General features: G+C 42.1%; 2 protein-coding genes across 4 annotated transcripts in view; one reads left to right on the top strand and one right to left on the bottom strand.

Moving 5' to 3' along the window:
* Positions 1-22,126, bottom strand: part of fam49al (family with sequence similarity 49 member A, like) — a 32,146-nt gene extending 10,020 nt beyond the window's left edge. Inside the window, exons 1-5 of one of the 3 annotated variants that reach the window (XM_062529722.1) lie at positions 21,690-22,126; positions 14,015-14,109; positions 5,068-5,148; positions 1,796-1,917; positions 843-948 (exon numbers count right to left, since the gene is read on the bottom strand). In XM_062529722.1, the coding sequence (XP_062385706.1) occupies positions 843-948; positions 1,796-1,917; positions 5,068-5,137 (298 nt within the window). In that variant the 5' untranslated portion in view covers positions 5,138-5,148; positions 14,015-14,109; positions 21,690-22,126. Of the gene's footprint in view, positions 1-842; positions 949-1,795; positions 1,918-3,940; positions 4,021-5,067; positions 5,149-11,237; positions 11,431-14,014; positions 14,110-21,689 lie in introns of those variants that run through there. The other 2 variants (XM_062529720.1, XM_062529721.1) reach the window with 2 other exon arrangements.
* On the top strand, positions 7,422-10,298 carry LOC134073131 (uncharacterized protein K02A2.6-like). The gene has a single exon (XM_062530115.1). The coding sequence runs from the start codon at positions 7,422-7,424 to the stop codon at positions 10,296-10,298; it is 2,877 nt and encodes a 958-aa protein (XP_062386099.1).
* Positions 22,127-25,464: the final 3,338 nt, after the last annotated feature.

The following is a 25,464-nucleotide window of genomic DNA, read 5'->3' as shown; positions in this document are numbered from 1 at the left end:
AACTGACACCCCATTGGACCTGATTGGATGAATGCACTATCTGTCTGTTTTAAATGTGAACTATGCAAAAAAAAATTTAGCTTAATTTGCCTTATCAGCTTCGGAGTCATTGAAATGGTTATTTGACTTATTTCGGGTTGAATGATGGGTGTCTCACTTCCCACTAGCGCCTGTGAGACAAACAGAAAGTTTCGCGGCCTTGTGGTCATGCTCGTGAAAAGACAGACTGACTGAGTAGTGTTGTAAAATATACATGCTAAAGCTGTAGAGAAACCTGCCAGCGTAAACCGAGAAAACAGCATGCAAACTGGCAAAGTTCCTCTTTAACACAAAGATGCTTCCACAGAGAATGTTCATTATACAAATAGAAACTGTGTAACAAGTTGAACAGAGTGATAACCAGCAGTTTCAAAAGTGATGGACCTTGTCTCCAGAATGTACCGACATATTCTGGTACAAGTTAATGTTGCTTTATGATTGAAGTTTCATTTTTGCTGTTGTATTTTGTGATTTGCCATCAGGTTTTGTGGGCCACTATAGATGGGCCTCAATAAGGGTGCAGTAGCTGTTTCTACAGAGCTGCCACTGTTGTCATGGTGACACCTACTAAAATGTCAGCTGCAAGGAAGTGAGGCAAGGTATCTCTTGTTAGCTCATATTAAAAAATCTGATACTAAATATCACTTCTGATACCACCTTCTCTCTCTCTCTCTCTCTCTCTCTTTCTCTCTCTTTGTGTGTGTGTGTGAATGTGTGTTAGTGTGTGTGCATGACTTGAAGAGCATCTGTGTTTTATTAACACTGCACTGATAAGTCACTGAAGAGCAGGGCTCTGTACTTACCTAGACGGAGGGAAAACTCATAGAAGCGTTTCAGTTTAGCGACCAGAGGACAGACCGCATTCCAGGCCTTCTCCTGCAGCTGTAAGTCACCTGGATTCTGAATGGCCTGAGACAGAAAGAGGTGAAGAAACCAACGTTAAAGATACTAGAGAAGAGAGGGGAACACAATAAAGAGTGGAGGGGTAGAAAGAGGGCACGAGAAGGAACTAGAAATGTGCATCTCCGTGGAGGAGCTGCAAGAGTGGGCTTGCTCACCAGGGGACAGTGATGTAAACGCCTGAACAGTCCCCCATTCATTTCAATGGGGAAACGCCTCTGGTGGAGCATGGCGGATCTACAAGGGTCTGAAAACGGGAATACCGGAAAAACGACAACCGGCAGCCATCCGACATGAACAAGCAACCTACACCGGATCGGGCCTGATTTTTTAGTGTTTGAACCGCGTCGATTGCTCAAACGCTCTAGGAGAAGAGGCGTCTTAAAAAAACAGGCAAAGAAGAACAATAGATGGGCTTGCCTTGCAGCAAGCCCACTAATTAAAAATGTGGTACTGATGTGATTCTGCAGAGTAAGTGGGTTTTTAGCTTTTTGGGACTGGGTCATGACCACAGATCCCTGACCTCGCGACAACCTAAGGCCTATCCCTGGTTGAAGATTAAATACGTGGTATTGTATCAAGTCACACATTATATTTTTGGGATAGTATAATTAGTTAAAGATCTGTGTTTGTATCTTGTGTCTTTCAAGCGGTTTTCTTTAGCGTGACAAATTTCAAAATCCCATAGAGGGTTCATTTTGATGTGTTGAATAACACCGTTCTTCTCCTGTAATCTTACTGTCTAACCTCTCCTGGTTTATTGCATATAGTATGAGAGTAACATAAAGTATATAGGATAATGTCTAGCAGTTATGACGTGTAAGAAAGCTCAAATCAAAAAGCTTAATTCCCTTACCTCTCGTATTTCCTGTCCTGCCCCATTGTAGGACTGCAGCTCTGCCAGTATGCCATGGGCCTCCTCCAGAATGGCGCTCACCTGATTCCACACCGCTGTCTCTGCCTCTGTAGGCTGGGCATCTGAGCAGGGGGGGTTCAAAGGTTAGGGTTAAAGGCAAAAACAAATGTAAACGAGGACTGACACCTTAGTCATATTCAACGTTAGTTAAAGCAGTCAGACACAGTAGTGTTGTGTTACAACTGGACACAAAGTCTACACAGTAGACAGTTGTGGCGAACATATTTAGTTAGTCCTCTGAAACAAAAATATCACCCTTGTGGACATTCCTATATACCTTAGGTTAATGTGTGTGTTTTTGTATGAATATGCCTGATCAGTAGCTTGCCTTTGTTCACTAAACATCATCATGTTTGTCATCTTTGACGTGAACATTCAATCACAGTCACGTGCATTCAACAACCGTTGGCTGAGAGTTACAGGGCTAAGATGATATAGATGTGTTTTTTGTTTTGTATTTTGTTTGGTATTTTGTAAACAACAACAATATGTTTGCTGATGAGTTTAATGCACCAATTACAGTGTCTCTTAATTTAAATTGAACTTGGGCTGAGACAAGAGGATTGATATTTTGCAGCTGAGATATAACCCTCCTCTTGTCTTGCCAAAGTCCAATCGACATTCAACTGAAGTTCTAAAAATACTCTTTTTCTACTTAATCCATTCTTAATTGAATGAATTGAAGACATTTTGGTTACACTTCATTTAAACGGTCCCTTATAGACTATTCTCTGTGTCCCTATAGACATCTACAGATGCTGAGATCATATACAAACTGTTGAAATATTTCTATTAAGGTTGAGTTATAGGGTTAGGATTTGTGTTTGTATAATGTGATGTTCAGTGAACAATTAGAAAGACTGATCTTGAAGTTCAACATACTGTACTATATAATTTTGATATCACACTGAACTACAACGTGTGTGGGTATTACAGAACTAACAACATTTCGGAAAACTTTATGTGGGTCATTACTTGACTATGAGGCTCTGAGGCTGCCTAGCATTGCTGACGTTATTCAAGCTGAAATGTCTATGTACAAAGGGAAGAAAAGTGCTGTGGGACAAAAGTGTAATTAGAAGGAATCTGTTAAGAGAAAAGTTGCACTAAAGTTAAGGGTTAAAACATACAACACACACTATAGAAAATAGACACAGGGATTGATACAGAGGGTACACAAAAGGGTGGTACAGTTAATGGAAAACATAACTCCATGGGACCTTGTTTGGTGGCTGAAACTAAATGACCTGTTCCACCCGGACAAATTGTGGCAAACTCTGGCAATTAATTAATTGATGCACTTATTACACTCATTGATGCACTTATTGTGGTTTTAATTTGTTGTTAGAAATGCTCTTAAAAGCTTAAATGTTTTACTATGCTGTAAGTCGCTTTGGTTAAAAAGCGTCAGCAAAATGTAATACAATGTACAGTAATTGCAAGTCTACTGAAGCTTATGTTTTACATTCAGTTTAAAGGCATTGCTTGGCATTTGTCTTCAACATTTAGTTTTTGCACAACAGTGTGCAATGCAATGCATGAGTCTTTAGTTTCTGCTCACAGTTTTTGCACTCAAACTAGAGGCCCATGTGTTGATCCATTTCATCATTTGACAGCAAAAAGCAAAACATGGCCTGGCATTCTTAGGGAGGCAGTGGGCAGGTACAGTAACTGAAGCATTCCATTCGTGGAGCGTCTGCTGACACCGTTAGCTTTCACTGCAATGGAACTGGCTACAGCAGTTCTTGACATCGGCTCATACATTTAACAAAAAAACAATGAGATCAGTCTTCTAAAACTATTTGTAACATGAACGGAGTGCTTCAATTACAGACCTGGTGTAGCCGGGGTGTCCATTTTTGACATCTAATTGTAGGTATTCACTGCTTAGTGATTTTTAGATGTATCAAAGCATTACTGAGATTAGATCTATAATTGTAATATATAAAGCAATTGTCTTATTGTCACCAGAATGCCAGGACATAATATGATGCACAAAAAGACATGGGCAAAGTGAAGGAATGAGAGTCAAATAATAGAATGTGGAGTGTAAAGCAACAAAAAAACAAGATGATGATATCTCACGTTCAAAGTCAAGGAAAACTATGGGACCATGCTCATTCTCAGCACAAGCCAGCACCTTCATGAGGTTTCCCATCACTCCCCTGGAACACAGAGATCGAAGAGGGTTTGGGTGAGGGGTTGTAATGTGCTTTGGATCTGGGACCAAGAGGGCGTGTGTGTGTAAAGGCTAAGAGTGGAGGCTTTTTTCAAAGAAAAGCCTCCATGTCTTGGTGATGGAATATAAGTGTGAGTGTGTGTGTGTTGGATGAAGGAAAGTTGGGGAACAACAGTGCAGGCTTCCTTCGGGTGATGGGTTTAGCAACAGTGGTCTCTTCTCCAACTGTTTGCCTCCCGCTGAAACAGACTGAACATGTCAGAGACCAGCTTCTCTCTAAAACGTTCATAAAATCTGCTACACAGCACAGTCTCAATCGCAGTCTCCTCGTGCTTTCTCATCTCAATTTGATGATTTGTTGACACTGTAAAGACACCACGGCATGCGGAGATTGCCCAGAAAAAAACAGAAGCATTCAACATCCATCAGACAATCTGAATACAACGAATAACACCCTTAACATAAGCGTTTCACCACTCAACAACTCTCCCAATATGCATCAAACACACAAAGAGCGTGATCAGACAGCGTGCTGTTTTTGCTGTGTCTTTTTTCTGATGTTTTTTTTGTGTGTGATCATTTTGCATGTTGTTAATGCATGATGGCCACCTTGTGAATTGTGCGCCTGTTGTGCCTTGCGTTTTTTTTTTCAGATGCACCCTGAGTGCCTCGAATTGAAAAAAAAAGGTTCAACTTTGAGTGGAAAAGTGTCCAACATCATTCATGTTTTTATTAGAAATTAGTTACTAGAAATGAGTGAATGTCCCTTTCATTCTCAGTAGAAAATGCATCATTTTTTAAATGTTTGCCATTAAAATTAAAATAAAACTTTTCAAACATTTCTAGTGAGAAACATTCACTTTTTTTCTTTCAACAGTCACGTCACTGTCAACAAAAATAGACTGCATGATGCACTTCATTTTTCACACTCTACAAACTGCCGCCTGTCTGATCACACCCACAATCACACACACGACACACATAAACAGCGCAACACACAAGAGTACAAGCCACACCCCAAGCAAAGACTTACTTTCAAAGTCCAGGAAAAAGTGTGGACAGTTCTCTAAATCCTTGCCAAGGACCTTAATGAGGTTCCCCATGGCCAGAACACCTGAACAGGAAGACAAGACATACACAGTACAGCTGTATACTTCTCTCTCTTTGTCTTTGTGTTTGGATGTGTATGTTTGTGATGGACAGAGAGAGAGAGAGAGAGAGAGTGTCTGAAGCTAAACTATAGGCTCTGGCTACAAGCATACATCTTAACAGGCAGAAAAGACCCAAACAATACAATGAACTGGAGGTAGCATTGTCAGAGAGAAAGCCACAAATTATCCATCTGTAAGGGATAGCCCATGCAAATGTGGTGATGGGTGCAAGCTGAATTTAGCCATGTTGCAGAGGTGACCAGTATGCTCACTCATGGTTTCAGTGAGTGTGATATACTAACTAATGCATTCTCATTCATGCTAACTGATATTATCATTCTGAAAGATTTTTTTTTTTCGAACCAGAAACCTTAGCAGTATGAATGGCTTTAACAGCATGTAGCCTACAACAACTGCTCACAATGCAGGGATTATTCCGAGCGCAATGTCGCACTACAAGCCAGCAGCGTATGCCCTGCAGAAGACCATCAGAGGCCTAGCGGAAATGAGGAAAATAGAGTACACAGAACTGCAGCAGAAGTGAGGTTGGCAAACAAGCACAAGACTAGCGGAGATACAAGGTGCTAGTTCCTTTGTAGCTAAATCAACCATTTTTCAACCATCTGTTGGAATTGTTTCCGAGGTTAGTCACTTAGAGTTTTAAATGAGCTGTCAAAATAGGCTAGTGGTTGGTAAAAGTGTTTTAATAATTCTTGGTGGTGAATTAACCTGTAGGCCTACTGTGCCTGTTTGGCCATATCTGTCATTGCAATGATCTGGAATTTGGCTTAGCAACATTAACAACATACTACTCAAGAGCCCGTTGGATTTTGCCTTTGTTTTAAGAAATAAATAAAGCAATACACAATTTCAAATGACACATGGATTCATATTAAAAAGTGATTGTTGTGTTCACTTACTATGTAGATCCCACATTATACCACTAGGTGGTGCTGTGAGTATTCTGACTCTAGTAATTAGACAGGAAGTACTGCAGTTCATATGTTCTTGTGACCTGCTTGAGGATGGAGAGATGTGCCATGCTGCTCTGATTAAACATCTTAAACCATCTTAGCGTTTATTCAATTCTTGGACATCCAAACCTTACAAATTGGCGACGAGGCAACCCAGTGAGCAATTTTAAGTGAGGATGGCTTTGAATACTCCATTTCCAGATCTTTTTCTGCCATGCCCGGGAGAGCCGGCAATTCCTTTCAAGTCATGGGTGAGGATGTTTGAGAATTATCTTCTAGTGATAAATGCAACTGGACAATCGTGGCCAGAGGCTAGAAAAAGAGCATTATTACTGCATTGCTTGGGCTCAGAAGGCCAGAGAATTTTTCAAACTTTACCAGACTCTGGAGATGATTTAGCAACTGCCATTACTGCACTAAGGAATCATTTCACTCCTGCTATTAATGTGGTTGCAGAGCGCCACGCTTTCAGAAAAAGAGTTCAAGGAGCCCAGGAAACAATAGTGCAATACATTGCTGCATTAAGACACCTTGCTGCAACATGTGAATTCCCAAATGGAGATGATATGATTCGAGATCAGCTTGTTGAGCATGTGGCTAATCCTCGTATTAGAGAGAGACTGTTACTGAAAGAGAAACTCACATTAATTGAAGCCATTACTATAGCCACTCAAGTTGAATCAGCAACCCAGCAAGCTAAAGCTATCACAGGTGACCAGCACTTACCTGTACAAGTGGTCCAGACCAAAAGTGTAGAGCACAGACGAAGACCACAACACAAGGGCACCACTACAAAGTGGCGCCAAGATTCTACTGCAAGACCAGTTTCAAAACCTACCTCAGCTTCCTCTGCACGTACCTGCTTCCGCTGTGGTTCAGATAGACACCTTGCCAATTCACGTGACTGCCAAGCAGCAAAAGCAACCTGCAGGAATTGTAATAAAAAAGGACACTTTGCACGTGTTTGCCAGTCTATGCAGACTCAGTCAGTGAAAGAGGTTGAAGTGCCTGAATATACGCTTCTGCTTGTGGAAGGAACAGATACTCCTGACAAGATTCAATGTACAGTGGACATTCATGCTGCACAAACTGTGAAGACCGTGAAATTAACAGTGGACACTGGTGCTTCAGTTTCAGTCTTGCCCAGATGTATCTATGATGAACATTTCAAGGAAGTTCCTCTTCAACAGTCTTCTGTTCGTCTGGTGACATATTCACGAACACCTATCAACGTGTTGGGCTGTCTGCAAGCAACCGTTCATATGGATGGTGTTAAAGGTCCAGCCAACTTCTATGTCGTGGACTCAGGAACTGCACTGATGGGCATGGATCTAATATCTGCTCTCCACCTGCGCATTGAGGGCAATACAGTGTACCCACCATCTACATCACTCTCTTCCCCACCATCCACAGTGTCAGTGGGTCATCTGACCATACGTCCAGTCTCAACTATAGGATGTGCTATAGGCTTTATGCATCAGGTGAAGATTTCATCAACTGCCGTTCCTGTGCGTCAAAAGCTGAGACGCCTTCCTTTCTCAGTGAGAGCTGCCGTGTCAGAAGAGCTGAACCGTCTCCTCTCAGCTGGTGTGATTGAGCGCATTGACTCTTCTCCTTGGGTCTCGCCAATAGTGGTCACACAGAAGAAGACGGGAGGAATTCGAATGTGTGTAGACCTTCGCGAGCCCAATAAAGCGATCATCATAGACAGTCACCCTCTTCCTCACATGGAGGAACTGCTCGCCACACTGACAGGAGCTACTTTGTTTTCAACCATAGATCTGGAAAGTGCATATCATCAAGTACCACTTCATCCTGAAAGTCGGGATTTGACAGCCTTCATCACACATGAAGGACTGTTCCGGTTTTGCAGGGTCCCCTACGGCCTTGCATCAGCTCCAGCTGCGTTCCAAAAGCTAATGGCCACAGTGCTGAGAGGCGTGTCAAATGTACAGAACTACCTTGATGACATTATTTGCTACGGGCACACAGCACAAGAGCATGACATTGCTCTTGAAACTGTATTGCAAAGACTAAAAAAGGCAGGTTTACAGCTTAATGAAAAGAAATGTCACTTTCGCCAATCTAGTCTGAAGTTCTTGGGACACCTGGTGACTACTAATGGAATTAAACCTGACACAGAGCATTTGCAAGCAATCACACAGGCCCCTCCTCCCAAAGACGCTGCCAGCCTTCGCTCTTTCCTAGGCATGCTGTCTTGGTATGGGAAATTCATACCAAACTACGCCACCGTTGTAGAGCCGCTCCGCACCTGCCTGCGTCAAGACACCATATTTGAATGGACTGATGAGGCTCAGAAGTGCTTCCTGGCAGTGAAACAGCTATTAATTGACAGCCCTGCATTGGCCTTATTCAACCCAGAGTTTCCGACAATAATTTCAACAGATGCATCAGATTATGGCCTGGGTGCCGTGTTCACACAGCTGCATCCAGACCACATGGAACGCACAGTGGCGTTCGCATCAAGGACATTGACGCCGGCCGAGAGGAAATACTCGACAGTGGAGAAGGAAGCTCTCGCCTGCGTCTGGGCTGTGGAGAAATGGAGGACATATCTGTGGGGCCGTAGGTTCACTCTTCGCACCGACCATCAGGCCCTTACAACTCTCCTCTCTACAAAAGGGGCTGATCGAGCAGGGATGCGTATTGCACGTTGGTCTGCTCGTCTCCTCTGTTTCACATACGATGTCGTATACCGTGCCGGAACATTGAACCATACTGCTGATTGCCTCTCCCGCTTACCACTGCCTGCTGCCTCCCCTCTTACCGCAGACATGGAACCTGAGCTAGTGGCCTTGTTGTCCATGGCCCCTATCTCAGTGACTGCCGGTGAATTTGAAGACGCATCTTCTTCCTGCTCCGAAATTGCTCATCTGCGTCAGCAAATTAGTCAGAAGTGGCCTCCTTCTGTGAAGACTGTGAACCCAGTGCTTCAGCCGTATTTCAAGATCAGGCAGGAACTGAGTGTGAAGGACAACTTGGTGTTTCGAGGGTCACGCCTAGTTGTGCCTGTGTCCTTGCGCAGCACGCTTATTGCCCTGGCACATGAAGGCCATCAAGGCATTGTGCGGACAAAACAGAGACTGCGCGAGCTTTACTGGTTCCCAGGCATGGACACACTGGTTCGCTCAGAGATCTCTGCCTGTGCGCTATGTCAAAGGTCAGACAAGTCAGCAAGAGTCTGTGAGGCACCATTGCAGCCTATACCCTTACCTGAGGGCCCATGGAGTAAGCTGGGAATAGATATTGTTGGACCGTTTGAAACAGCAACTTGGGACTGCAGGTTTGCAATTACCCTCACTGACTACTATTCAAAGTGGCCAGAAGTCGCTTTTGCAGCATCTGTGACGACTGAGACAGTGCTTGGATTTCTTACTAGTCTCTTTAGCCGCTACGGAAACCCTGAATCTGTGGTCACAGATAATGGGCCACAGTTCACTGCTGCTGCTTTCTCTGCTTTCCTGAAAGACCGGGGTATCAACCTTATCCATTCATCTGTATACCATCCGTCCTCCAACGGGGCTGTAGAGAGATTCAATAGAGTCTTTAAAGGCTGTATCCAAACTGCAATCCTCCAGCATAAACCGTGGAAACCTGCAACTATGGAGTTCCTTCAGGCATACCGTTCCACACCTCATGCCATGACCAATGCATCGCCATTTGAACTTCTGCATGGCCGGAAGATGAGAACGAAGCTCAATGTTCTTGCTCCTCCAGCAGAGACAGCTCATGACGATGATGTGCGTTGCAGAGTCTCCCTTCGCCAGTCTCGCATGAAAAAATACTGTGATTCCAGACGGGGAGCTCGCACTCCTTCATTCAAAGAAGGGGATAGAGTGCGAGTACGGAAACCAGTGCATGTTCCAAAGGGACATCAGAAATTCTCTGCACCCATCGGGATCAAGAGACAAGTTGGTCCTAGCACCTACATATTGGATGATGGGAAAACCTGGCATGCTTCCCATCTGGCTTCTGTTCCCATCAATCTACCAGAGCCTCTAGATCAGCCAAAGACTGGTCCCGACGATGCGGGTGAACTGGGAAATGATCCAGAGGCAAGAGACCATCCAGCAAGAGTGCATAAGCCACCAGATTGGCTCAAAGACTATGCAACTTAAGGAATCAACATTACATGTTTGGACTGTGATACTTGATTACAGGAAATTGTTTTACAAACATAGTAATTGTCTATTGTCACTCTTTAAATACTTGGTTGGAACATGTATAGTAGCTTAGTGATAAAAGGTTTTGCTCAAGTTATTAAAAATGTCATGTTAAGTTACATTTTGATTCTGCCTTAGGCCTTGGGACATTATAGCTAAAGTATGTATGCTTCTTCATACTGTCCTGTGAGGGGAAGAAAATATCTTTTAAGTAAAGGGGGGATGTTGTGTTCACTTACTATGTAGATCCCACATTATACCACTAGGTGGTGCTGTGAGTATTCTGACTCTAGTAATTAGACAGGAAGTACTGCAGTTCATATGTTCTTGTGACCTGCTTGAGGATGGAGAGATGTGCCATGCTGCTCTGATTAAACATCTTAAACCATCTTAGCGTTTATTCAATTCTTGGACATCCAAACCTTACAGTGATTTTCTCACACATACTGTATATGCAGTTATTCCCTCCTTATTGAGATACTGCACAGTTGCAGTGAAACCGAACAATCCAGACATAGGCAGGAGTCATGTCTTTAAGACAATACACTGCTATTAAATACACACCAGATACCAATAACATTAACTCTTTCATACACAACAGCTACATGTCTCTGGTAATACATTAGGATCATTAATCCCAATCACAATAGATTGAATAATATGTAAGTATTCCATCATCTTGCGAATGGTAAGTATTTTCAGCAAAAAACAAATTTGTTAAGATCAGTCAACAAATATCAGTTCTGCTGAAACGTCACTGTCTTCTTCAAACATCTCAACTCAACACACCACAGCTAATTACCCTGTTCACTGGACCCAATCCCAATGAAAAAACAGCTCAAATGTACCCAACACAGATCTCTATGGTGCTCTCCCCTTCTCTCTGATTCTTACCCTTCTCTTCTTTTTTCTGCGTGTTCTTTATTGTAGTCTCAAATGTTCTCAAATTCCTTTTTCATTGATGACAGTTTGAATCCAGAGATCTAGGCTAGTATCTTATGCCGCATTAGACTTCTCCGAGGTTAATTTTGACTCCGTTCTAAAACACTTCTCTTTTCAAGACTATATTTTAAAAGGATGTGGTGTGTTTGTGTGTGCTGCTGTGTATTAGTAATGAGTGTGTTTGTGTGTATATGGGGGATGGGTGTGTGTGTGTGTGTGTATGTGTGTGTGTGTAGGTTCAATTTTCGGTAAACCAGCTTCGACAGGCACCAGTTTCAGTTCAGTTTCCTTTATCTGAGAGCAAGATTGTGTGTGTGTGTGTGTGTGTGCGTGCGCACTTGGGTGCATGCATGTGATTGCATGTTTTTGTCTCCTGCTTCCTCAAAAATACCCTTAAAAAAATACCCATATCCTCCATTTTAAGAACTATTTTACCCACCAGTTTCTGTTTTTAGACTAGTGACGACAACATGAGATTTGACATATTGTGACACCATCTTTTTTTGTATTATATTATTTGGAGATTACAAAGAGTCGCAGGTTTAGGGGATGGAAAAGATTTGGGAAGTATAATCAGGGCCTCCGCTACCACCATGTGCATCCGGTGCATAGGACACCAGGGGACAGAGGGCACCACAGTTTAGCCAATAAATAAAAGCAACTTTACTGCAAACTGCTTTTGACTCTTCTTAGAGAATGTTTACAATAAGAGTTTGGTTCCAAAACGCTATATCCACCATTTTGATGAATTTTCATAAATATTAAAAAAATAAATGTAAAAAAAAATCCCCAGTAATTTCTCTAGAAATGTTTTTGGATATTGTTATTTGATTTATCTTTACTCAATCAAAATAACACAACTGGGATTTGATTTTTAAAAACGTGTAGGCCTATATAGCGTTTTGGAATCAAACTCTTTGCACAACAGCATGTTACATGCTACTGGGGTCCTCTCTCAGCCTCCATGCAGCAGATTTAACTTGACCGTTATACTACTCTTCTATTTGGGAACACATCTGAGTGCGCACAAGAGGGAGAGAGAGAGAGTGGCAGGTTCTACCTGGCTTGTTGATATCTCCTTTTTAATATAAGAAACGTTTAAAAGGAAGCCATAAAGGCAACAAAGACGAGGCTAGAGAAGATTGCGGAGTTATCCGGTTTCAACTGACCATTCATAAACTGTGAGAGGACATTTTGATATAGACTGCTCTCACTGTGATTTGGAAAATGGACAAGAATATCAAGAGTGGTCTTTGTCGTTGTGTAATGGAATTAGTCAGCCTTGAAGTCTTCAATAATTAGTTTCCCTTAAACTACGCATTTGCATGAAGCACATGGTATGCAGATTGAAATGGATTCCTCTCAGCTACAGTAAGTGGCTACTAGGATCATAATTCACTTTTAATTGCAAGCAGAGATGGTCTAGTCAGCATCATGTCATTGCATGCTTCTATTTCCAAAGCAATGGTTGTTTTTACCAACTTAATATTATGCAGATCATTGTTAATACTGTGCTATAAATGTCGCACAAACAATGCTAGAGTTTAGAAACTAGCAAAAGATCATTATGAGAACTGTGTAGACACAATGCTCCTAAAGGGGCAGTGAACCATTTGTAAATCAGTTAAAAAGCATCAAGTATTTCTTCAGAATTTATTTATTTATTTTTTAGTTGGGAGGTGGGTTAGGGCCAAATGACCAGCAGCGACACATGAGTGTACTTTTTTGTACATTATTTTCTTCACTTAGCAGGTGGTAACATGGTCATATCATGCTATGTGGTATATTTAGTTGTGCCTCATTTCATCAATGGATCTGCCTTAATTTTATTCTCAGATAGCAGATACTGTAGCTTAATTTAAGAAATAGCATAGATCGATCCAGCTCAACGTGCAATCTGATGATAACATTTCTGTCATGCACATGATCACCATGTCTACTGGGGTATACTTTAAACTTTACAGGCTAAAATTGACATAACCTATGTTGATGAACAACAGAAGAAATACTATGGTTTATTCCCTGGTGCTTGTGGGACCTACTGTTCATGACCTGTATTGTAGCCCTCCTGCCTTATGGCAATGAGTTCTCATTCATTTGCCACGTTCATATAAAGAAAAATAGAAAGATAATTGTATTCTGGTCGAACCAGGAATCTTGCAAACAGCCAGAATGAAGCTGTGTGCATGTGTTTATGTGTGTGTGAGGGAGTAATCTGGTTCAAGTTCAGAAGAGAGATACTGTCCTGAGATTAGGACCTGGCATCACCTCTAACAGCATGCACTATGTTTGATCTACATCATGTGGCCATGGACACCAACGCAGTTTTGTAACAAAGCCAAGGACTACTACATATTCTCTCTCTCTCCCTCTCTCTCTCTCTCTGCAGTGTTAGGCCTGCTCCCATTTCTCACTTTTACCCCTTCCTCTGCTTCTTCTCTTTGCCAGTATAAGGGGTATTTGTAGGCTAATGTAGGCTAGTCCTGCCCGTTGCTGTTTCTACCCTGCATTGATGTCAGCAGAAATGTTGCTGCTGAATCATTTCAAAGCCTCACAATTCACATTGTTTAGCCCTAACACTTCACTATTCCCGTCTAATCGAACACCCCTACAGTACCTCTAAACATGAATGAGCAAAGCAGAGGGGTAGGGTGAATGGAGAAATGGGATTGGGCCATAGTTAGTGTATCAATGGAGAAACGGGAGGTGCACCTATTATTAGGTCTTACCTTTTCTTCAAAGTTTCTTTTTTTTTAAAGTGCACTTTACTGCATCAACCTGGGGCCTGTGTCCTCTCGCCCCTCACTGCATCAGCACTTCCCACCTGAACGAAGAGAAACAAGAGGAAAGATGCCTGTACATGAATCATTTCCAACCATAATTCACTTCGATGCATCAACTTATAATGACAAAATACAGAAAGAGCTGGACACTATTTGAAGGGAAAGAGACCTAAAATAAGATGGACCAATTAAATATTTATTTACCAGACGCCTCTATCCAAAGCGATTAACAGAACATACAGTCAGCCGCTAACGCAGCCAGGCAGCTACAGTGCTCTGGAGGTACGTCTGTGAGCTCCCATGTACATGCCCCCAGAGTGTAGCGCTGTAACTGCCACAGTTTCACACTGAGCTAGAAAAACAAGGTATGCAACCTAAGTAGCAGTGCCAAACAAAAGTTCTCCTGTCAAAGATTTTGCTAAATAGTGAAATTTGAGACATATTAATGCTGGTCATTAATAGGCAAAAATGGGGCATTATGCCATGTCTACCACTTGATAACATACCCAGGCTAATGTGTGTGTGTGTGTGTGTGTGTGTGTGTGTGTGTGTGTGTGTGTGTGTGTGTGTGTGTGTGTGTGTGTGTGTGTGTGTGTGTGTGTGTGTGTGTGTGTGTGTGTGTGTGTGTGTGTGTTCTGTGTGTGTCCTAAGTCTAAGGAGAAGTGAGAACACGAGTTGAGCAGATGCAAGCTGCCCAAGAGGAGGCAAAGAGCCCCTGCTAGTCATTCTTCAACATAGAATACACATAAAAACTAGAAAAACTTCCCTGGGCTGATCCCGTATTTGACCTCACACACATGGTCAGAACGGTCGAATGGTATATCCTCTATTAATCACTTTTGAAGAGAAAGAAAATATCATCAATTTTCTTTCTCTACTCTCCAATTGCTAGCATCAGATGCAACCTCCATGCTGACAGATTATGTAAATCCTTTGTCATTTAAAGGAACACTTCACCGTTTTTTCATATTAAACTACGTTATTCCCCTAATTAACACGAGTTGATACATACCTCTCACGTTTCAATGCGTGCACTCGCTGGCTCTGGCGCGCGGTGCACCTTTGATAGCACTTAGCTAGCCCAATGCATTCATTAGGATCCAAACAGAGATGAAGTTAGAAGCAACCAAACACCTCCATGTTTTCCCTATTAAAATACAGTTACACGAGTAGTCACACGACCAAGTATGGTGAGACAAAATAAAACGTGGTGCATTTCTAAGCAGGTAAGAGGGATAATATTGTGTGGCGCAGTAATATCCTCACTTTTGCACTTTCAGTTTCACATTGGAGTGAGGATATTACTTCGCAGAGTCTAAGTGCTCCCAATATTATTCTGCCATACAATATAGTTATCCCTTTTACCTGCTTAGAAATGCACCACGTTTTATTTGTTTTATTTATTTGTTTGTTTTATTAAGCGAATAACGTATTTAATATGAAAAAATGGTGAAGAGTTCCTTTAACCACAGCAGCCACAATTATATGGACAGTTTTTGTCATTCCGATTGATTTCTTTTTCAACATGGGGTAGGCCTACATTCTATTCCGATCAGGTGCTCTCAAGCGCTTTAGAATCTCTGATCGGAAAAGCCGTTGTTGCCTACCTCTCCTTGGGAAGATACACTGCAGTCAGTCCGAATTACCATATACATAGTTGTTCATTTGGAAAAGGAGCGGACTACACCGCCTCTTTCGTTATGATTACAATTCTGAACAGATCAGGAATTTCAATTCCTATTAAAATGTTTATATGACAATTTTTATTCCGATTTATTCCGGAATAGCCTTGTCCATGTAAACATGGCTACTGAAACTGCCTGGAGTTTGTTATGCTTGAAGGACTTTGACTGGATCTGTGATCTATGGTCAAATGAAAATTCATGATGCGGTCAACGACTGCGCATGATATCAAGCTTGTTTATGTCTTCAAATTTCTTAGCAGATGCTTTTGTCCAGAACGACACTATATTTTGATCAAGGACCGGACAAAACACACCAGAAAGGTAGTTTATCCCCTCCCTTAGTATTTCCAGATAAATTCCATACAGTGTTTTGTGTTTGGGGGGGGGACATGCTCTCATCAATTTGTAGCCTAGCCTACTGTATGCTTCCCGTTTTCAGAGCCTGGGCTGCCTTCAGAGACCAGGGTTTTTATTACAGTGTATTCACAGAATAGGCAGCTAGCGGATCATGTGGAGATGTTCATTGAATGTGACAGAAAAGGTTATGGGGTTGATGTCATGTATGATTGCTGACTGCACCTTTAAGCTTTTTGGCAGCAATGAAGAGGGCTATGAACCTCATGTGGGTGCATGACATGATGAACATGAAATACCTGGGTATTTGAAATCAAAATCGAGTTGCTTCTGCCAAGAAACTACAAAACTTTTACAAATATTATTGGCTCTTAATGTATGTGTGGTGTTTAATCTCCACTGAATCTGTTTAGAATGCATGAGAAAAAACGTAATAATTCAATTGTTGTATTAGGTATTGTGGCAAAATAATGATTGACTTCAAAATGACTTTTTCAATATAGGCTCACTGGTGGAAACGTACCATCTTAGAATCAAAGTGTCTGTGACATAAGCCTTAAAATCAACTAGAACAGCAGCTTGGTCCTCGGTACACATCTTGCATGACTTCTGTTGCTTTTGACACAGTCATCCAACACATCCTACAATCCATAGTCTCAAACATGGCCATTAGCTTGGTTTTTATCCCACCTCACTGGGCAATCGTTCAATGACCCCATTTACATTTGTTTGGAAACAATCACCAAGACACATTGTGACGCGAAGTGGTCCAAGACACATTCCATCACATATCTTTTGTAAACACTAATGCCTTGATGATGTGTCCCAGACAATGGGAGTTCTTATGAATGTCACATTAGCAATAGCAAAATCTAAACGTGCTCAGCAACGTTTATGACTGTCCACACAATACATGTGTCAACCACAATGTGATCAGATCACCCAAACTGTATTTTAAAAGCATATGTGAACAAGTCCAATATGTCAAGGCTAGGACAAACGTCTGCATCTCACTGCTCTGCCACATGGGTGCCGCAAGGCTCAGTGCTGGGGCCCCTTCTCGTTGCCTTGTACACGTGTTGCTGGGCGTACTGTAGCTAAGCACACACTGATGTGACAGCCTTCTTCCATGAGAGCATAGATGTTTTGACATTATAACAAAATGCTTTTCCCCTTCACATTATGATACTATTTCAAGATCATTTAAAAATGTTAATGTTAAAATGTACCCACATAGCATCCTTAAAGGAGAAATCTGGTATTTTACAAACTGTGCCCTATATTGAGATAATTTTAGGCATTATGTGGTGACAAAGGATGTACAGTACATGTACTGATCATTTCATTACTGAATCATATGGACTTTTTTCTTTAAAACTGAATTAATATATTTGTGCTCGGTAAGTCTTGGTCATTTAAAACAGAGTTCAGTTCCAGTGGCTTACAGGGATCCCCTATCGGTGATCATTTGTGTTATAACTAGCTCTGCTCTGTAGCAGGCTAATGATGAAGCTTAATTTAGCGGCATTTCAAATCTCTATCAGACAGAAACTGAATCCTAGAAGACAGTCCTATCAACCTGTCTTTCACATGGTCATATTATTCAATTACCATAAGTTTAAGAGTATTGAAGTTGGCCTATCCTTTGCCATATCAAGGTCATATATTTTACCACAACAATACCTCCTGACTGCCAGAAGTTCAGTTTTGTCCTCTCGACACACCTCCCACACTCCCACACCATGCATACTACTGAGCTGCTTTTGTTCTCTACGGTGGACAATTAGGACTTTTCATTGATATCAAATGTGGAGCTTTGGCAACTTCCTCTTTCTCTGCCTGGATATTTTAAGAAAAAAAGAGGAAGTTCCCAAAACTCCATCCCCTTTCATTTGTTATCAATCAAAAGTCCTGAATCTCCTCTGTAGAGAACAAAAGGATTTAGTAGTATGCATGGTCTGGGAGATCAGTCAGCATGTCCTGATAATATTAACTGTAATAAGAAATACTTGTAAATAGGTCTCAGGAATGAGGTGGATATAAAGCAGCCAGCATTTAATTCAGATCTCTCACTCTGACCTGTAGAACACTGATTCTGCACCTTGCTATCAAAATTCCATGATCCAGCTCTATGTCCTCCTTCACCCACTGCTGTTCTCTGATGAGCATCTGCTATGTCAGCCTTTCATCTCAGAAGTCACCGTCAAGAATCTTTTCTTCTGTTATCCCTCATTGGTGGAATGATTTCCCTGTTGCGAAACAGTTCTGCTCTATTTGTTTCTTATTTGTTTATTTATTTATTTTTGTAATTCCTTCAATGGATTTATTTATTCAGGCTATTCTATTATGTCTATGTCCACACTTTGACTTCCATTATTGCTTTACAGTAGTTTGATATGGCCAATGTACGACAATTTTCAATATAATATGTAGCCTAAAAATGAAATTAAGTGTACATTTCAGTCCCGATGTCCTCGTATGAGGACATGAAAGTTAAACACGTCCTGGTCTGTTTGCAATGATCGAAATGGGGGAAACTTGATGCCATATCATACTACAACTGTTCACAAACATATACAAAAAAAAATAAATGTCATAACGTTCACTGGCACGTTACCATGACGATAGTTCTCACGCGTATGCTGGTAAAGCGTGGAGGTGGATATCGACGCAATATTGCTTTTCCCCAAAACATTGTATTGTGTGTCTGATAACACTAGAGGGTAAAATGAAGTGTCCACATATGAGGACAACAGGTTTTTATTCAGAAAAAGTAAGCACAAGGTAAAGCAGAGCCTAAATGTAATGTCCTCATATGAGGACGCAGGGTCTCAGGAGGCTATTATAGGGATAGGGATCTAGGGGTCTTCAAAAAGACTCTGTTTACCTTTGTGGTTGTTGGTGGAATTGTGATTTACATATACACTGATGGTTAGTGTTATTATTCTGTTCAATTTTGTTTAGTCTAATATTCTGTATAAGTATGAGGTAGAACCAAACAATATACCAGTGATGCTTAGTTCACACCATTTCTTCTTGTTCTCCTCGACCACCATTAATCCCCCCCCCCCCCATCAACCCCTATCCCTACAAAGACTCCAGTAGTCTTTATCAACCCTTTCCATTTGCTCCTACCACTCAGTCAGACATAATGTTTATCACACTAAGTGCACTTACCCACCAACCAAAACAAAGAGGCTTTGAGGCACCCAATAAATATTACACCCTGGCAACATACACACTTTGGCTGCATACCATGAATACATATGGACTACTGCATATAGACCAGCTACAGTAGAGACCCATATAGACCCAGACAAATACATACAACCTGACTTTGGACTGTTCATACAAGCTGATATGCTCCACAAAGCTTTGTGAATAGCGAGCTCAGCCTCAGCTTTCTATAAATGTGGCCAGCGACGTGTATGTGTGTGTGTGTATTTCACTGCCAAGGCAAAATGTCGAAGGAATCATAAATAAAGACACTAGAGAGAGATGAATGTATGTATGCATAGTGTTTAGGTTGAATACGAGAGAGATGGGAAAAAGTGAAACGTTGAGAAGGAGGAATACAGATGAGCATGTTTCTATGGACGAAATGGAAAGATCTGGGGTGAGAAACTTGCATCATCGGCACCAACCAATCAGGAGACTTCTACAAAATATTCAAAGGGAGTGTCCTAGCAACAGACGAGTAAATACATTTTCTGCCTCATCTGCTTGTGTAGGTGAGATGCAAGCGCACCCGTAGACCTATGTCAAAGATTGCCAAACAAATGCAAATCTTTCTGTAAATTCTTTCTTTTGTAAGCATACTCTTGTGGTTTTCAAAGCTTTTGAAATGGATTAGAACATAATTGAGTCTGATGTGGCTGTGTATTATCATCACATATGAAGAGCTTTGCTTTGTAATGCAACATCTCATGTCTCTATAGTGGATCATAAAGATGGACAGTAAAGGTCAACATCCCTATCTGTCCTCAAGCAATCATGCATTCATTTAGTCTCCATTAAAATTATAGTGTATTTGAAATGCTGAAACATATGGGTATAGTTGTACTGTATATAATCTACTCTCATATTTTATCGAGTGCCATGTTTACCATAAATCCATTACACCACAAAACACACACACACACACACACACACACTCTCACACTTTTTGTCCAGATATACACCATTTTCTGTCTATTAAGCATTCTCCTTTTATCATTGGTTCTTCCAAAAGCACATGCACACACATGCTCACAGACAGAGATATAGTATGGATGCTATGTGCATGACATGACCTCTTTATGCCCACATTGTTTTCTCATCAATATCTGTCAGAACCCAAATCATTTGGACTTTACATTTCTCTATTGGACGTTCGAGGTGAGAGGAGGACTCTTCTCCTTTCTCCTTCACATCCTCCCTGTTTTCTCATCTGGTCTCTGCTCGTCTCTCTTTATCTGAATGTGCTCTTTGCTCCTCTCTTCCTGCCTTCTTCTGTCCTCTATCCTTTTCCAGTGACACCAAGTCCCTCCGCTATATGTCTTTCTGAGTAAAAATACAAGGCTATTGTTCTGTGCTCTGTGTGTGTACAGTGAGGATCACATAAACACACACACGCCACAGTATTTTTCAGTAATTAGCCTTACATGGATTTTTCTTCATGCTAGACGTGCCTGTAAATGTCAGTGAAGCAGTAAAATGGTGCTGCCTGTGAAATATTTTGACAGACACACAGTACACATAAACACACAGTACACATAAACACACAGTACCACTCACAGGCTGTACTGACGTTATGAAATCTTTTGTGTTTTAGCCACATAGTACTTCTGGCTCTCATTTTAGCACTAGATTTAGCATTCTCGTGCAATTGGGTGTAAAAACGTCTAAGTGGGTTCTGGTTTACCTGACAACACACACACACACACCGAGAGACATCCATGACCATGTATATCTATGTATGTGTCTATGTGGCTACATTTTACATCGCTACACTACCGCCCACTGCAGTGAAAGAGGACAAGCCCCAGCTGACTGAAAGTAGCACACCCCTTCCCCTTCCCCTGCATCCCTCCGTCCTTCCTTTTCTCCACTCTCTGCATGTTTCCTCTCTTCCTCAGCCTCAGCATCATTCCCCCTCTCTCCCTCGCTCACCGCAGCTTAATGCAGCCCCGGCTCTGTCCTTTTATCAGCTAAGTAGTGTACACCAGTCTTGAGCTGCCGGCTCTGCCACAGCCACTGCACTACTCCAGCGCACCCTCGACACGCTAGACCCTTCTGCACTGAGGACATTGGGCACCATTAGTACATTTACATAATCTTTAGGTCCATCACCACATAACGTATCCACAGTGCTGGTCACAATCTCACGACCATTTCTGTACAATCTGCATCTGAATCTCCTGTTATGTATCAACGTGTTAGCATGCATGGTCTCTTTATGTGTCACATCTTAGATGGTCTAGCCATCATCCGTGGATGTGGAAATGAGGACCAGATAGGGGAGCACTGATTGAGGTAAGAAAGAGGCGCAGACGTACACACAAACAAATGACATCCAGACCCACAGGCTGTGTTGTTCTTACCGGTTGGTTGTGCGGTAGAATCTCTGCAGTCTTCCTTGTCCTCTTCAGGCAAACGGAGCACAGGGTGAAGAAAGGGTGAATTGGGTGGAAAGAGTCCTGTTGTAGGGTAGAAAAACGCTGCTGACAGCCTCCTTTATTCCAGTTCGCAGCCCGTGGACAGATCTGCCTACACACACACGCACGCACACACACACACACACACGCCGCTAGCTCCTTCAGCGTCTCACGCCCTCTGCATGTCTTGTTCTCTCACTGCTCTCTCATTCAGTGCTGTTGTGTGCTCTGGATGGTCTCGGCTCAGAGACAATAAGCAATGAGAAATAGAACGGTTGTTGTCTTTTTCTTCTCTCTGTTCTGTGTGTGATTTTAATCTCTTGCTGTCTCTCTCTCTCTCTCTCTCTGCCTGCCTTTCCTTCAGACCTCCTTCTCTCGCGCTGTTTTTTCCCCCTCCACCTCTCCCTCCCTTTCTCTTTCACTGTCTCTCTTCTCACACAAAGACCCCCAGCAACCCAGTAAAGCCCCCTCCCCCTGGGTTACAACAGACATTTCAGAGTCTGCTCGCAAAGTGGGGGGTGGGCGTGTGTTCTGGGGCATGTTGGAGTGTTTCAGTATGTGGGTGACTGTGTCATTTGAGTGTGTGTGTGTGTGTGTGTGTGTGTGTGTGTGTGTGTGTGTCTCTGCATGTTTATAAACAACTGTGACATTCTTTTCAGTAGGTGCCTGGACTCCCAACATAACATAAACTGGGTTCGCAGCACTTTGCGGTGCTTCTAGCTGGTTGTGGTCATGTTATTGTGAGGGTTAATGAGCCATGCATAACAGGTTTGCAGCATAGAGCAGTACACTTCCTTTGTGTGTTGCTGGAGAGATCTAGCTCACCCTGATCACCCACAAGACCAGCTCACTCTGCATCTCAAGGTCTGGTGGTCGGAAAAATGAGAGCAGGAAAGAGACGACTTGTTCATCACATCTTTTGACTGCCCTGGTTTGGAGTCTGGGCTTTACATGATCCATACCCAACAATCTAGCAGTTATACAATATTTAATATTATAATATATAACAGTTATAATACAGATACAGTTATAATGTGGCTTATAAATAGTCCGAGACCAAAACCGGAGATATAATCCCAAAAATGTGGAAAAAACGTGTACATTTTCAGTTTGACTATCTGGTTGAAATTTTGTTTTGTTGAAGTTTAATCTTCAAAAAAACGGGGACATGTGTAGTTTTTCTATACGAGGACTGTCCCCTGGAACCGGAGATGTCTGGTCAACCTAATAAATAGGAGAACTAGTGACCCCACCATAGTCACTGCCTTTCGACACTACCCAGCGCATTGAAACAATCCCACACTCCAAAGCATGGTGCCTATAGCAAAAAAACAATAAGATCACAGCAGAGACTCAAAACTGTTATAGAGAGTGAGAGAGGTTGTTCTTGGATTGACCACGAGACTTGTTGTTAGTGGACTCCTACAACTCAATTTTCATGTTTTCTTAAAAAAAAAAAAAAAAAAAAAAACCATAGGAAACAGGAAAAATCCCAGGATATTATATATCGCAGCTTAACAAACAATTGGCCATGTGCCTCCAGTTTATGATGAAGTGGGATGCATCATCATTCTACTTACTTACTTACTCATTCCGCGCACAGAAATGTTTGAGTCAGTCCACGTCGTCAAGTGATGCAAATGCCCCCCCCCCCACCCCACAAGGGGCCCTTGGAACCAAAAAGTCTAAACCTCCACCTCAAACAATTCAGAGACAAAACTCAAAAAATGGAAAGCTATAATTCCAAGGCCAAGATCACACTGCTCTTTTAAGATACTCTTCACGTCAGCACCCTCATGAATGTACTAACCCAATAAAAAAAACAAAAACAAATGAAGAAATGCTATTTTGTCATTTTACTGAAACTACTGAGAACGTTCTGGCTGATATCACATCCACTCCCAGTTTTTACAACAAAAAAGGATTTAGGAAAGCAATATTGAATACAACACTATCTATGTTGGTTTGATGTACACCCATCTCAGTTGGATGTATATCTCCAGCCAGAGAAGGGACATAAAAGATTCTGGAGGGCATCAAAAACAGCTGGAGAAGTATGCCATGCCACCGAGCTCCCTGAGCTGAATGCAAAACCCAACCCCAATCCTGGATCCCTGCATGCCAACCCTTATCTTTCATGCATGACCAGATCTAGGGTCATGCTTAGAATATATTGCAATAGAAGGAATGAGTTTAAGGTGGCTACAGTGAAGGGGTCCCCTTTGTAAAATTTGTGAACCCTCACTTCTTGAAATCCGGCCTGGAGGCCATTCTCTGCTCGCCTATCCTGCAGTGATAACGTTAAGAGAGATACATGTAAATGTTGGATGAGTATTTGTCTGCAAAAATGGTGACACACTCTTTGCCCAGATCCTTCGATGGAGATATATGTCTCTCAAGCACCGTGTTGATGGAAGAGAACTCTGAAATATTTATACACAGAAATTATTTCCCTGCAGTTTAGGCTCAGCCACTGCATTATACATTAAGGGGGCCGTATTTTTGGGTCAATTGTCCTGCCTCGCTTGCGTGCTGCATCTTGCAGCTGAGGAGTCCTAAGGTGTGAGTTTGAGTTTGTAGCACATCAAGTTGTTTATGTGGGTTGGCAGAGATGACTGTACAGTAGTTTTGACAGGTGATGTAGCGTGTGTTATTGCTGTTGAGAGTTTGTACGTCTGTATTTCTACTGTATCATATCTGACTGAACCACAGCAGTGTAGGCGTAATGTGCCAAGAAATATCGTACAAGGGGCTAACAATAAGAATGAAAAAGGGAACTTAAACTCATAATTTCCAAAAAGGCATTCCCTGTAACTAGTGCATGATGAAGTATCGAATACCTTTATCTTTTTGTATAGCTTACATCTCTTGAAGATCCTGCACCCAGTCAAAATTAACTGAGGATGTGCGTGGGTATTCAACGTTTTATGATAATGAAGTAGGCTACTTGTAATATAGGCTCCTAGCTCATCTTGAGGACTGGTCTATCAAATACAAGGTCTTTTTCATGGTCCCACACATACTGTATGTCTGTGCTGTGTGGGCTGCAGTGAGTTGGGTGCAGCTACAGTATGTGGCTATGTAAGGCTATATGGCCTTTACCTGCTGCTCTGATGGTCTCTCTCTCTCTCTCTCTCTCTCTCTCTCTCTCTCCACCATCTCAGGTCCTACGTGGCAGCATCTCAAAATAACCTGCTGTGATATTCCTGCTTCCGTGCTAAATTTGACCCGCCGCCCCACAGAGCTGCCCACCAAGCAGCAGTCACCTGCCCCTGGTCTCCCTCACTCACGGATTCTGTGTCTTGCTCTGTGCCCACTTTTCTCTCACTCTCTCGGACTCTTCAGGAGCCTGCTCTCTCTCTCTCTCTCTTTGTCTCTCTATCTCTCTCTCTCTCTCTCTCCCTGTCTCTCTCTCCCACTCTGATGCTATTTTTATTCTTTTTATATCACTCAGTGTTATTACTCACCCTCAGAATCAGTACCATTGCGCTCGCTTTCCTCCTTCCTATATACCATCGGTTGCCATCTCCCGTAGTCACCCCCGCAGTTAGAGTGAATATGGTATAGTCCATCCTCTCTCTCTCTCCTTATATGGGCAAAATGCACCAAGAGTGGTGAGAAGATGGGGCTGCACCAGAGCAGACAGACAGGTAGGGTGTATGGTTATCAGCCAGAGGGAGAGATAATAGAGAGAAAGAGGAGACATTGAGTGAGATACAGA

Source organism: Sardina pilchardus, chromosome 24 (assembly GCF_963854185.1).
Source record: "Sardina pilchardus chromosome 24, fSarPil1.1, whole genome shotgun sequence".
NCBI lineage: Eukaryota > Metazoa > Chordata > Actinopteri > Clupeiformes > Clupeidae > Sardina > Sardina pilchardus.
Note: the sequence above shows the minus strand (reverse complement) of the source record. Positions and strands in the feature narration are given on the sequence as shown.